General features: G+C 43.1%; 3 protein-coding genes across 4 annotated transcripts; 2 read left to right on the top strand and 1 right to left on the bottom strand.

The window, feature by feature from the left end:
* The first annotated feature begins 735 nt into the window (after nucleotides 1–735).
* epor (erythropoietin receptor) lies at nucleotides 736–5,725 on the top strand. Its single transcript, XM_021558109.3, has 8 exons — nucleotides 736–1,052; nucleotides 1,421–1,556; nucleotides 1,749–1,915; nucleotides 2,018–2,169; nucleotides 2,317–2,473; nucleotides 2,617–2,704; nucleotides 2,837–2,924; nucleotides 3,093–5,725. The coding sequence occupies exons 1-8, from the start codon at nucleotides 953–955 to the stop codon at nucleotides 3,789–3,791; spliced, it is 1,587 nt and encodes a 528-aa protein (XP_021413784.3). The 5' UTR covers nucleotides 736–952; the 3' UTR covers nucleotides 3,792–5,725.
* A 229-nt stretch (nucleotides 5,726–5,954) lies between these two features.
* On the bottom strand, nucleotides 5,955–8,063 carry swsap1 (SWIM-type zinc finger 7 associated protein 1). The gene is made up of 2 exons (XM_021558110.3): nucleotides 7,663–8,063; nucleotides 5,955–7,185 (listed from the first exon to the last, which is right to left on the bottom strand). Exons 1-2 carry the CDS (start codon nucleotides 7,924–7,926, stop codon nucleotides 6,634–6,636), a joined length of 816 nt encoding a protein of 271 aa, XP_021413785.3. The 5' UTR covers nucleotides 7,927–8,063; the 3' UTR covers nucleotides 5,955–6,633.
* LOC110486478 (zinc finger protein 653) lies at nucleotides 8,023–13,191 on the top strand. Of its 2 annotated transcripts, none has more exons than XM_021558107.3 (10): nucleotides 8,023–8,385; nucleotides 8,611–8,648; nucleotides 8,757–9,068; nucleotides 9,212–9,747; nucleotides 9,885–10,059; nucleotides 10,366–10,471; nucleotides 10,613–10,724; nucleotides 10,905–11,019; nucleotides 11,755–11,854; nucleotides 12,076–13,191. In XM_021558107.3, exons 1-10 carry the CDS (start codon nucleotides 8,090–8,092, stop codon nucleotides 12,251–12,253), a joined length of 1,968 nt encoding a protein of 655 aa, XP_021413782.3. In that variant the 5' UTR covers nucleotides 8,023–8,089; the 3' UTR covers nucleotides 12,254–13,191. The 2 variants fall into 2 exon arrangements, with proteins under 2 accessions (XP_021413782.3, XP_021413783.3); XM_021558108.3 differs by having other exon boundaries at nucleotides 8,035–8,385; nucleotides 10,381–10,471.
* Nucleotides 13,192–13,485: the final 294 nt, after the last annotated feature.

Genomic DNA, 13,485 nt, shown 5'->3' with positions numbered 1-13,485 from the left:
TTCCCATTTGGATGGGGGGGGGGGGGTTTAATCTAACGACACAGAAAACCACACTGCTGTGGTCCTCCTCAACAATAAGAGGTTTCCTGGTGCCCTTTCCTGTCACCTACCAGTTAACCACAGCCTTTGTGTCCTTTGCAGTTAATCTACATGCAATGTTTTGTAACCTTTTTATATTTTTGCATCATAGTGTAGTCTTCCATCATATACTGGTGCCTATCAGTGATCTTCCTTAGTGCCAAATGAGAAATCCTCAGCCTGAGCCCACTAAAGTCAAGTGATGTAGGCCAGGCTAAATTACATTCAAATGATGTAGGGTTGGGATGAGCCTAAACGCCCCCATGCTTATCACGGGACACTACCCCTTGCAATACAGATAACGCAGGTCGAGCTCAAAAACATGGGTGTAGGTCAGAGATAAGAGACCGTTTACGCTGAGTTGTGAGTTCACTGGCTCCATGTGGGTTTTCAGTTATTAGGCCTACCCTATTACCTGTGTATGTCTGACACGTGCCTCCTTTGTTCCTCACAATAAGGAACCTCAATTATGCATGGCGAAAAAATAGCCCACTACAACTAAATGCAGTTGTCACTTAGAGTTGTGTTGTGGCCCCCAGCTTTCTCCTAGGTTCCCTGTGGTTTGGTGGGACATATTGTCCCGTTGGAAGCATGTTGTAACCTTACTCTAGTCCCGCCCACAGACATGAGTGAAATGTTTTTGTATGCTCCACCTCTACAGTTGGGTTTGAGTAAAAAGTAAACAGCTTGGCTTGTCACTCGCTCACCTTATCTCCTATGATGCACACACAACTGTGTTGCACTATCCATAGTATCTCGGAGACAGACTGTCACGAAGCGAGATGGAGAAAACAGACGTTTGGAGCTGGTCGCCTACCAGTTATGCAGTACAACAGAACGCGTAGGCCGCTTTGTTCTCAGAGGAGACAAAAAGATGACAAATGATAACCTGAATAAGCTGTTGGTATTTTGTGTATTATTTTGCGCTCAGAAAACGTCCATCGTGCATGGTGCACAAGCTTTGGAAACTAAAGGTAGGACACATTTTCCCAAATAGCCTACTTGTTTTCGTCACCTTCTGTAACACAAGTGTTTACAATTACAACGCTTATTTTCAATCATGTTATATTTTGTATTTCAACATAATATGTTTGGTGTTTTAGATTTGGGTTAAGATAGAGACAGGTTATCAATTGTCAAAGGTTTGTGTTTCCTCGCACAATTTGGTGAATTTAATAGCTGTTAAAAATAGTTAGAATAATCACTAATCAGCAATAGTCATTCCTCTGGAGCTGTTTGGAGACTTTAAGTCTTCACCTGTGTTTACTAAATTGTCAATACCAATAATGCTCCAACACACATTTTCCTTGTGGACTACGACTTCCCTCCCTTGTCCACACAGTGGCTCTGCTGCTCCACGCTGAGCCAGATAATCCAAAGTGCTTTGCTGAAGGGATGTCAGACCTCACCTGCTTCTGGGAGGAGGATGAGGAAAGGACTGGCTCTGCTGACCAATACTCATTCATATACACATACCAGTAAGTCATGATCAAGCAAAGCGCTCCGTTAATAATTGCTGCTACGTGTACCATATTCTCTCACCTTGTCTTGGTAGAAGGTTGCTACCTGCTATGAACATGTGTTTTGAAGAATGATCACCTCAATTTTCCATTTAGCCTAGAAACTTTATACAAAGTGTAAACAATCCAAATGTCTCTCCTCCTCTGCAGGAATGAGAACAGCAGTGAGTGTTCCATAACTGCCCTACCAGCAGCAGGCGGCAAGAGGCTGTATTTTTGCAGGTTGTCCCAGACTCAATTATTTGTGCCCCTTGACATCCGGGTGTTTCGGGACGACCTGCTGATCCACAACCGCAGTCTCTTCATTGAACTTGTCTGTGAGTTATAGAGTTTTGGTTGTGGGTAACTTTTGGGAACTATTCCATTTGTTTTTTCTCAGGATTTAGGAATGACATTTTCTTCTCATGTCTGTGTGTCAGTCCTGTTAGACCCGCCTGCCAATCTGACATTGACGAGTACAGGGACGCAGGGGCAGCTGAAGGCCAGCTGGCTGCCTCCCTCTCTCAAGTACATGGGTGACAGCATGATGTACGAGGTCAGCTACGCCATGGCAGGGAGCCACATTGGAAAGGTATGAACAACACACACTCATATCAGAGGTAGAAGTTTTTTACCAGACAAGAGAAACGTTTGAAGTTCTTGTGAATAATGGTGCCGTTCCTTTCTTGGCCTTCGGCAGAGATGTGTTAATGACAATGCATTATCATCTCGTCTTCAGGTGGAGGAGGTGCAAGCCAGCTCTGAGCTCATCTTGCGTGGTCTGCAGTCAGGCACTAAGTACAAGGTGCGCATTCGTGTCAAACTGGACGGCATCAGCTACAGCGGCTACTGGAGCGCCTGGACTGACCCGGTACTGATGGAAACAATGCCTGGTGGTAAGCTTCTTTCTCCTGCAGCAACATTCACAAAAATAATGTGCATGTCTCGTGAGCTCAACATCTTTGTTCTATTTGTGAGGGATACCTCCCTTGGATTTCATCCCTGGTGTAACCTTGTTGATGTGTTATCTTATTTGCAGACTTGGACCCTCTCATCGTGTCCCTGAGTCTCATCATCTCTCTCGTCCTCACCCTGCTGTCTCTCCTTGTGCTCATGTCTCATCGCAGGTCAGTTACCATAAACAACAACTTTCCAAAGTTTTTAGTCTACCACTGTAACTACACTCTTTAGTGATCTCCTTTGTAGAGACATCCTCAGTGGTGTATTTATGGAATAAGGCTGTACAATATTGTCCCCAGGTTCCTGTTGAAGAAGATCTGGCCAATCATTCCCACCCCTGAAAGCAAGTTCCAAGGCCTCTTTAAGGTTTATGGCGGTGACTTCCAGGTGAGACAAATAAATCCAGTATTAGTCTTCGCATCCTTGGAATATGAAACTCGGTATGAAGTACCCTGTGCAGTGTTTATCTATATCTTTTGTGTGTATCGTAGTCTGTTCATCTTGACTCAATATTAGTGCAGACTCCTGAACCTCTCTCATTTGGTTTGTCAATAGGAGTGGTTGGGCCACAGCACTGGAGGCTTATGGTTGAGGCCAGCCTACTTCTACTCTGAGGAATTCCCTGCGCCACTAGAGGTGCTCTCAGAGGTTAGCCTTGGTCCCGCCTTACCCAGCTCCGCTTTGCCACCCAAGGCCTCAGAGGCACTTGGTGAGGAGGATGAAGACGAGAAGCTAAAGAGGGTGGATTCTGCATTGGAGGGGTGGAGAGAAACCCCCCAGGAGCACTGGCCGATGGACCAGCTCCGGGCTATTCATCAGCACCCTGCACCCTGGACCCAGTCTTCTCTACTGGAGTCCCATGATGCCTATGTCACCCTCAATGCTCAGAACCACAGTGGGGAGGAGCTTCTGGACGACATATTGGAAGAAACCTTGCCCCTGCAGGTTCTCTTTGCCTCTGGAAGGACATCCTCTGAATCTCGATCAGACTTGGGCTCCTTCCAACAGAGCTCAGGATTGGGCCGCCTCTCGTCCCAGTCCAGTTTTGAGTACCCAAACCACACCTGGCCGCCCAAGGGCCCCGGGTACACCTACATGGCAGTGGCCGACTCAGGCGTCTCCATGGATTACAGTCCGATGAGCTCGAGTAAGATCGATGACATTGGGAAGGGAGTTATCTATACCAATGAGTACAAGAACGAGATCCCTGCACACAGAAGACCCATAGGTACGCCCATCCACTTTGCATTCTGAATCAAGGCTAAGCTATGTAACAGGCTATGAACTGAGGCTTAAAGGTCCATTGAAGCTGAAAAACAGTTGGGATGTTTGGCCAAGGCTTCTACATGGACTCCATCTTCTTGTCAGTGGAATGTAAAAAGCCAGGGTGTAGGCTACTCTCATAACTATGAGATAACAGACAAAGCAACATTTAAGCTCAAAGGCTTTGGTGAGGAAAAGTCAAAGGTATCCCTGATAAGGATTTCATAATCCTTTGGATGTCACAAGCTCATTCTCACAATATCCCTTCAATCGGAAGGCAGCTGTTTGAGAAATACATGACCAACTGAAACACTCTAAAGTTGATATTATACAACACATGTAATGTGTATATTCTAAGATCATTGGATCTTGTAGGTCAATTTATAAGGTTATTTTCTATATTTTTATTGGAATAACTAGATAATGTTGACACTTATATTGTGTTTGTCTATTGTGTATTGTACAAGAGTATCACTAAGATGTAACCATGGTCTTAACATGAAGCTCCTGCGAGAATGAAGAGGTACTGTAGGATGTGCAGGAATGTGTTTAGGCAATGTGTCACATTTCAGTATGATGCTATTGTACACCTCTTGCTTGCAATGCATAGATCAACAAAGGTTGTAAAAGTCATGATGGTTCCAGTGTATGAATGTTTGTATATTTGTATATCTAATTGTCACCTCATTGAATCTTACATATTATCATACATTTTGAGAGGCCATAATTGTTGAAACTGTAAATAATTCAAATGACATTTTTTGGGGTTTAAATAAACACCAGTTTGTTGAAAATGTAGGTAATTCCTCCCACCCAACAAACAAAAATTGTGATTTGGCTAAATGTACGAGTAGATTGAAAAACCGTTGTCACATTTTAAGTTGTTCCATTGGTGAAAAAGAGTTGTTTACATCGACACATGTGGATATGACAATTCAATGTGGTAGGGCAAGCATACTCAACTCTGACCCTACGAGGTCCGGAGCCTGCTGGTTCTCTGTTCTACCTGATAATTAATTACACACACCTGGAGTGAACTGGCTTTGAGGTCCAGAATTGAGATTGAGGGTGGTAGAGTATCGCAATATTTTTTTCATGGCAAAATGGAAACACAAAGCAGATGAAACTCTTCGGTCCTTTAAAAACCTGCTGTATGTAAAAATAATATTGTGCGCAATAGCTTGGAAAATAAATAAATGTGACTCTGGATGACAGCAAAATGATTTGCTTTCAACATTAGGGCTGTTTTCCTAAAGAAGTTAAATCTGTTTCATGTTTTGTTTCTTTGCCAAGATAGTGGTATTGTCCCGTTCCTTAGAATGTGGACAGTAGTTGAGTAGCCTGGGCATTGGGGAAAAGGGCATTGGACGTCATAACAAGTGAAGTTCACAACTTTCCTTATATGACTGACCTAGATCTTACCATAATGAGATGAGGTTCTGATCTGTCCAGAGAAGATAAGGAACACAATCCCCTCACAGAACACAGTTATAGAACATAGGCTAGTAAATAAGGGAAAATCTTTTAAAAACAACCAAAGTGAACATTTGTTTAGAAAAGGCTCCAATCAAACATGTTTATTTTGTGTTTACTAACATTTAGAATATTAACTAGTTCCTAATTTGTCTATCTTTAAACCCTTTAGTTTTCAGTTATTTTCAGTGTTCATTTCTAAACAAACTGGTGAATGTTTCCTGACTTTTTCATTACATGTTATGATAATACTGTGATGATTACCTATACGGAACTTCTGACAATCATTTCTGTAACTCAGTATCTCTTTATGGTCAACAAAAATGTCAATATGCCTGAAATATAACAAATGTTAATCAATTCTGATGCGCTTCCATATTAGATATCTTCAATGTTTTTTTTTGTACTAATATGATTTAAAAATGTATGGCATTAAAGCAAATCAAATGTTATTGGTCACATACACATATTTAGCAATGTTATTGCGGGTGTATTGAAATGCTTGTAAACTGATGTTCTTGTTGTCCTTTAGTTGAGAAAAACGTGGGGAGACATTCTAATTGCCCCTGATAGCTAATATCTATAGATGGGTTGGTTGTTTAGCAATAAAACCAACGGGTGCACAACTATGTGGCAAAATCGACGGGGTTGGCTTAGATTGTTGACAACATGTACACTATATTTCATGTCCAATGTTTATTGAAAACATAAAGGTTGTACAATGAGCACTTGTCTCAAATACATAGTTACAGTTAGTGGTTAGCTAGCTAGCAACTGTTTGCCATATTAGCGTAGAACAAGACAGTCAAAACAAGACATGGTATCAAGACCAAGATAAAACTAGCTGAAACGAGCCACTTGGCCATTGTTGTTAGCTATCTGGCCATCCAGAATGACAACACACAGCCTTCTGCCCCATTGAAGAGTGCACATCGTTTTCGTGATGTTCTCTGCTGTCCCGTCTATAACATCAGCCTAATCTTCCCTCTACAAATGATTTTAAAAAGCGCCACAAGCAAAACAGTTAGACAGAAAAGTAATGTAAATTAGAATTGAATGGTTGAATGTGAAGTCACATTGTGTAGGAGAGAAGACAACAGGGCAAGGGAGGAGAACTGACTCAAATTATATTGTGCCAGAGCAGTCAGGAACAGTACAATTCGGTCAGAGTGGTTTAATTCACACAAAAACCTTGCTGAAAACCTTTTGTATACACTAGTGAAAACCATTTTGTGCATTGGGGGAAAAAAAACTGTCCCCCTTGCATCTGTCTTTGGGAATGCAATTGTTTAATATAAGTATATAGTTTTTTTGCATGTCTTATTTCTTCTTTGTCCACTAGTAAGTCATTTAATAGATTTCAAACCATTGTAAACTCCATTGAGCGATTGGGGCAAATGACCAGTCGCCATTCTCGAGCCAGACTTGAGTCCTCCTCATCCTCAGCAATAGGGGCTTCTGTGATCCCAGCACCAGAGAGGTAAACATGCCACGTGTCCTGTGGTTCTGCTACAGCAGGGGCAGAGTTCCAGTCCTGGTCCAAGGTACACCTAACCTGAAAGTAGCGGTCTAACACTGAGAGGACAGGGTCTGAGGAGTCCCCACCAGCATGCCCTTCCCACTCGGACTGGAACGAGGCTATGACCCGACAGGGGGCCAGACTAGCGGCTCTCTCTTCCAAGGTCTGTGAGAGAAATGCAGCCGTGTCATACAGCAGAGCAGAGATGTGTGCAGCAGAGGACTGCTCCGCCTGCTGAAGGCCACCACTCACTCCAGGCCCGCGCAGGTAGCCCTCCAGTCCATCCACGATGATCAACGACGGAGGGGCAGCAGATCCAGAGGCTGATTCATGCAAAGAGGCCACGTCCTGAAGCAAATCTTCCAAGGACCTGGGGTATGAAAACGTGATTTTCTGCAATAAATTCATGCCAATAATCAGAACAATTTGTTTAGGACTTTTCAGGAACACATTTTCTCCCTCTGATTTTTAGGGAGGACTTGGCAGTGGGCCCATCAGACATGTTTTGTGCTGATAAGTGATGCACATCCTTGTGACTGATTGGGGGTGCTTAGAGCAAGCTCTCTTATCTGCTTAGGAGGCAGAATAGTGAGAAGAGATAAGCCTCCATCATTGGGCCTACTTCACAAACATAAAGGACATACAAATGTATAATTAACTTGCTACATCTTCCAATTGAACATGGCACAAAATAAAAGTGCTTGATGTCATAAGACATTGTTAGGTCAGTGGGCTGACCAATGATTTCAATAGGGAGTGTGGTGCTGTGTGTTATGTCATGTTTATCAAGGTAGTGCCAAATAACACAGATGCTGGGAGCTAGTTGGGTAGTTGTTATTAAGGCCTAGTAGTATGTAAATAGCTAATTACCTTCAAATTGTCGGGGCTCAGGTTGGACATGGATTCGTGCAATGATCCTGGAAGGCTCTGAATTTGAACCTGAGTGAAAAATGAGACTTTGAGCCCCAATTCAGAGGAAGCCGTCACCGCCGCAAGTAGCAGCAACGAACGGTTGACGCTACAGTCTCCGACCACCAAGGTACTGCATTTTGATGGTGCGATGATTTTGAAATCCTTCTTTTTTCCATTGTGTTGGATAAATGTCCTAAAGACATGCGTCAAAATATCGGCCATATCTTTCTATGGCTATCTACATGTATGAACTTGGTTTATCGTTGATAAAACGTTCTGCTCAATGCGTGATCTGCAAAGAACATATTCGTTTCCCGCCAAGTGGTGTCACTTCCTGTAAGACAACTTCCGCTAGGAATGACAACAACAGACAGCTGTTGTCAAGATGGCGGATGACTATGGAGGAGAAGAGGGTCCCCTGGACGCTGAAGAAGCTGGGGATCAAATAAAATCAATTTTGAGGCGTTGTAGAGGCCGTCCCAGGCTCACGGATTCTGACCGAGCACAAAGACGCCTCGAGTCCCGCAAGAAGTATGATGTTAGGCGAGTTTATCTAGGAGAATCTCACAAGGTTTGGAGTGAGCTTCGCCGGCGAACGAGTTTGAGTGACGCTGGACTTGCCGAGTACCTAATCCTGCTCAACTCCACGTACGGGGAGAGATACCAGCAAAAATACGGAGGGTATGTTTACTAATAATACATAAAATCAGAATAGCAAACTAGATAGTAACTACTATTGTTTAGCTAGCTTATCCCCTCTCTCGTCCTCTGTTAAATGTGAGTCCCTTCCCCAGGCCACCTCCTTCAATCAATTGGGTTAGCTAGCTCGGCTATCAACTCAATAGTGCTTAACGTTAACACAGTATCCTCATGCAATAACGTCATATTTATATTCCTGGTCGCTAGGAAGACAGCCCCAGAAGTATGTACAAAACTGAAAAGAGGTAAGAAAGAACAACGCATTGTATCCACTTAACCATGAAGAAAAGTATCCCTACATGAGGGATTGATTGATTACATTTATGTCACTGTTGATACTTATTTTCTTACAGGGAAAAATGAAAGAGTGTCTAGCCTTTGTAGCATGGTGACCTGGTACCAGGATCACTCCCAGACTTGCCCACATGAACCGCAGCTCAGAGCTCTGGAACCCCAACCTGGATTCTGCACCTCTGCTATCTGGCAGTGTGATGCTGACCATTCATTTGTGCAGCACCTCTCCTCACCACCAAGAGGGGCCAGTGAGCCTGAGATGGAGACAGAGACGGAGGAGGAAGTTGATAGTGACACAAGGACAGAGGATACCAGAGGAATCATGACCAGGAGGAGGAGGAGAGAGACCGATGCCCACAGACAGCTCACTGGTAAGAGATACAGTACATTCAGATACTAATTTGGCTTTTAATTGCTCTGGGTCACATGTAATTGTATGGGAACCACTGATTTGACATAAACAGGGTAACCTGTATTTAAATGCATCCGTATTCTGTAACCTTCTCTTTCCTAGATGCAGGAGGGGATTTGGAAGTGGCCAGAGCCCCGGTGACTATGGATCAGGTGGAGCAGGCCACGGCTCTCAGCCAGCTCCAAGGGACGGAGGCCCCATCCAAAGACACTCCACTAAGGGAGCATCTCTCTGAGAATCAGTCTGTCTGGGAGATGGAGGTGGTGATGGAGGCAGGCAGACAGCAAGCCCAGGAGTCTGACGAGGAGGAGACCGGTTACAATGCTGTAGGGGAGGACATCAACCCAGAGGAGGAGGCGGAGGACCTGAGAAGAGATGGAGTGGGTACATCACAAGATGGCTATGAGTGTGTTGTAGTGACCGCATCCTTAACTGACAGACTGGACAAAGCCAATGAGCAGGACACCACACAGACAATGGGTGACACAGTTGGTGTAGACACTCAGACCAACCTCCATCCAGTCCCAGCCTCTATGCAGGTGCCTGGGCAAGGGGAGCTGTTTGATTCTCAGACACTACAGACTGTGGGGACCACCTGTGAGATACCGGACCAGCGAGGAACTCTGGATGGTTCTCAGGTTAAGAAAAATACTCATTAGTCATTTGTCTTGGAATTTTATCACAATCAAGTAAGTTGTTGTCCCTGAAAGCACTGCCTTTATATAGTAATATTAACATGTAGCCTATCCTATGTCCCTCTCCCTGTCGTTTGTAGCTGATCATCATCACTGGCCCCAGCTATGAGGCTTTGGCATCCGAGGGTATCCAGCTCAACATGGGGGGTGGAGACGTGGAGGAGGTCACCTGCACTGTCATAGAGGGTGTGGCTTACAACCAAATGTGCCAATCAGTGGCAGACTTTAGGACGACAGAGGAAGAATCCATCACAGGTACTTTTTAATTTTTTTTTTATTTATTTCACCTTTATTTAACCAGGTAGGCTAGTTGAGAACAAGTTCTCATTTGCAACTGCGACCTGGCCAAGATAAAGCATAGCAGTGTGAACAGACAACACAGAGTTACACATGGAGTAAACAATTAACAAGTCAATAATACAGTAGAAAAGTATTTTAGCCTTTGCTTACACCAACAGACAATGCATTAGAATATGCTGTAAATGTTGTATATGCTGATTTAATGGATACTGACATTGACAAAAATCAATGATGAATAGCTTGCTATTCCAATGGTTTGAGATATTTTTCTCTCAGGCCTCAGTGACAAGGAGCTGCTCCAGCCCAGTGTTGAGTCTCATGGCTTGGAGCCCACCTGTGAAAGGGAGCTACAGAGGGGCCTAAGCAGGTGAGTGTCCAGCATGGAGAATTATGGGGATCATATTTGTAGAGACAAACTTAGATGGACATGCCATTTTCATTCCCATCTTGACTTCCTCAGAGCACTTCTGTAGACGAACCACGGGCATCACTCCCTTTTCTATTTCAGATGTAGAAGGAGCAGACGAGGTCCTGTCATCGAGGCAGACGGAATGCTCAAGATGTTCCACTGTCCGTATGAAGGCTGTAGTCAAGTCTATGTAGCCATCAGCAGCTTTCAGGTAAATAGGCCCTTTTAGGCACTCTACTCTTCAGCTTTTGCCTTGAGTTGGAACACCTTGACCTTGTCGTGCCATCAAGTTACGAATAAAGATAATAAAAATGCACACATGTTGCTGTAACTACCATTTCATGCTGTGATTCATAATATGTACGTTTTGTTCTTTGTATGTTCCCTGCAGAACCATGTGAATCTGGTTCACAGGAAGGGGAGGACCAAGGTGTGCCCCCACCCAGGCTGTGGCAAGAAGTTCTATCTGTCCAACCACCTGCATCGCCACATGATCATCCACTCAGGTGGGCACAAACAACTCTAAATCTGGGCTATACTGATATACTGTACAGTGGCGCATGAGCTAGTAATAATGTATTCATATTTATCCTGCTATGATATGTACTATATAATGCAGCTTTGAATGTCAACCCATCTCTAAAGCTAATGGTTTTGACCGTATGGAACTTTACTGGGTGATGCTTCTTATCTAACCGTGCTGCCCGTGAAATGATTGCTGACCTGGTTGTAAAATCACCCAACTTTACACTGGTCTGTAGAATGGCCATTTAGAATGACCAAATACAATGGCTGTTAAATACACTGACTGATTTAAGTAATAATGTCTAATGGGGATTCTGAACCACTTCCAAATAAAATCTAATTGATGAGAGCCCCAATCAGCAGAGAGGCTATATGAGTTGTGAGCTGTCCTGGGGACTCAATATTACAAGTATCTGAGTTCTGCACCTCCGGGCCGTGCCCAAGCCCAACTAACTTGGGCTTGTCCCTTCATTTTTAACTAAGTTTGTCGCAGATGCCGTACCCCCACACATTGACTCGGTACTGGTACCCCCTTTATATAGCCTCGTTATTGTTTATTTAGTCAATATTTTCTTAACGCAATTTATTGAACTGCATTGTTGGTTAAGGGCCTGTAAGTAAGTATTTCACGGTAAGGTCTACTACACCAGTTGTATTCGGCGCATGTGACAAATAAAATTTGATTTGATTAGAATTTTTCGTCAAACTTTGTGCAGGAGTCCGAGACTTCATCTGTGAAACATGTGGGAAATCGTTCAAAAGGAAGAATCACTTGGAGGTTCACCGGCGCACGCACACAGGGGAGACGCCCCTTCAGTGAGTGAAACACTTTGACCACTCAAGTTATTACTCCCAGACGGTGTATTTAATTTTCTCTACACATTTTATATTTTGGTTTTGTACAATATATGCAATTTTGTCTCACAAACAGAAATGACTACATTTCACTCCTAAAAACAATTTCTGCAGATTAGAATCATCTTACATTTTCCCCCTTTATCTCGTCTCCCTCCTCCACCCCTCTACCTCTTCTGCAGGTGTGAGATCTGTGGGTACCAGTGTCGCCAGCGAGCATCTCTCAACTGGCACATGAAGAAACACACCCCCGAGGCCCACTACAACTTCACCTGCGAACACTGTGGCAAGAGGTTTGAAAAGCTTGACAGTGTTAAGTTCCACAAGTTAAAGAGCCACCCAGACAAACAGGCAACATAAGGCGCAGTGCTGCTGGAATGTGCACTAAATATCAACTGGTCAGGGTCAGACCAGAAAGGGACTGAATCTGTCGACACAGAGAAGAAGAGTGCCCGTAGAGACGGGTATGCCCTTTTGGGGAAAGAGCAGCTCTTTTGAATGAACATTGCTTAGACTCTCTCACTATAATGGACTTTAGAACCTGCTCTCAAAGCTGTGCTGGACACAGCCTTTTTAGAGCTCACAGAGGCAGCCTAGCTGTTGATATTGTACATTTCAGCACAGTTGTTTACATAATGTGCTGTACGCCTCTAAACCATACTGTCTCTATACCATATTATTAACATATCCATAGATTCTCTCTTTTTTTATTCATTTTTATACCCTTGTCATCCACAGTTGTAATGTACTTGTTGGGAAAAAATGTTTTTTTTTGTTAATTCTTGTGTTCTCACGTCAGTACACGAACTGATGCCTACTGGTAAAATGCCAAAACTTACATATTCATGGGGAAATTATAATTGCATCTTGAGTAGTAATTGTAACAATGTGCATATGGATGTAAAGGACATGTCAATGGATTCAGAAAGAAGAGTTGTGTTGTCACACAAGTGGGCTGCCTACATTGAAATAGAGAATTGGTCATTTTTGTCATTGACCTGACCAAGGAGTAGTCTTTTTGTGTGAAAGTCTTGCATCATCGTTCAGGTCTGTCTGTTGAACTGTGTGTCTATGAACAGAGTGGTGTTGTATTGTGTACTAAAATGGCAAATGTCGTTTTTGAAAACCTTTTTTTCTAAAGATCCAAAGCAGAATCGCTAATTTATAGTCCTTTTCCTGTTTTCTGTATTACTGAAATGATCAATGTAAAATATGTGAATATGACCAAAATAGACTACATATTTATGGAAGAGACATTTGTTTGAGACAAATGTAAAATAAAAAAAAGGAGTATTGTATTGGAGTTTGGGATTGTCTGATGTGGCAAGGAAATGCATAATGTGAGTGTTGTCACTGACACACAAGGAACTGGCAAACATATTTTCAGTGGATGGTGGGATGAATATAAGACACATTAGGTATGTCACCAATGGCTGGTATGACAAATGTTCTAAATAATTTCAATGAGTAAGTCAAGGTACTTGAATGCTAATGCTCTAACCTGATCATTAGACTTGAGCTAAAATCATATACTCACCACAATACTGTATTAAAGTAACTGTCCAGTGTTTCCATATTTCTATTAAATATGT

This window comes from Oncorhynchus mykiss, chromosome 13 (assembly GCF_057628025.1).
Source record: "Oncorhynchus mykiss isolate SJ-2025 chromosome 13, ASM5762802v1, whole genome shotgun sequence".
Classification (NCBI taxonomy): domain Eukaryota; kingdom Metazoa; phylum Chordata; class Actinopteri; order Salmoniformes; family Salmonidae; genus Oncorhynchus; species Oncorhynchus mykiss.
Note: the sequence above shows the minus strand (reverse complement) of the source record. Positions and strands in the feature narration are given on the sequence as shown.

Coding starts and splice junctions, on each gene's coding strand:
- epor (XM_021558109.3), top strand. CDS start 953: ATGACAAATGATAACCTGAATAAGCTGTTGGTATTTTGTGTATTATTT. Junction 1,053..1,420: donor ACAAGCTTTGGAAACTAAAG/GTAGGACACATT, acceptor TTGTCCACACAG/TGGCTCTGCTGCTCCACGCT. Junction 2,705..2,836: donor GTGCTCATGTCTCATCGCAG/GTCAGTTACCAT, acceptor TATTGTCCCCAG/GTTCCTGTTGAAGAAGATCT.
- LOC110486478 (XM_021558107.3), top strand. CDS start 8,090: ATGGCGGATGACTATGGAGGAGAAGAGGGTCCCCTGGACGCTGAAGAA. Junction 9,069..9,211: donor TGCCCACAGACAGCTCACTG/GTAAGAGATACA, acceptor TCTCTTTCCTAG/ATGCAGGAGGGGATTTGGAA. Junction 10,060..10,365: donor AGAGGAAGAATCCATCACAG/GTACTTTTTAAT, acceptor CAATGGTTTGAG/ATATTTTTCTCTCAGGCCTC.
- swsap1 (XM_021558110.3), bottom strand. CDS start 7,926: ATGGCCGATATTTTGACGCATGTCTTTAGGACATTTATCCAACACAAT. Junction 7,186..7,662: donor TGAGCCCCGACAATTTGAAG/GTAATTAGCTAT, acceptor AATTTATTGCAG/AAAATCACGTTTTCATACCC.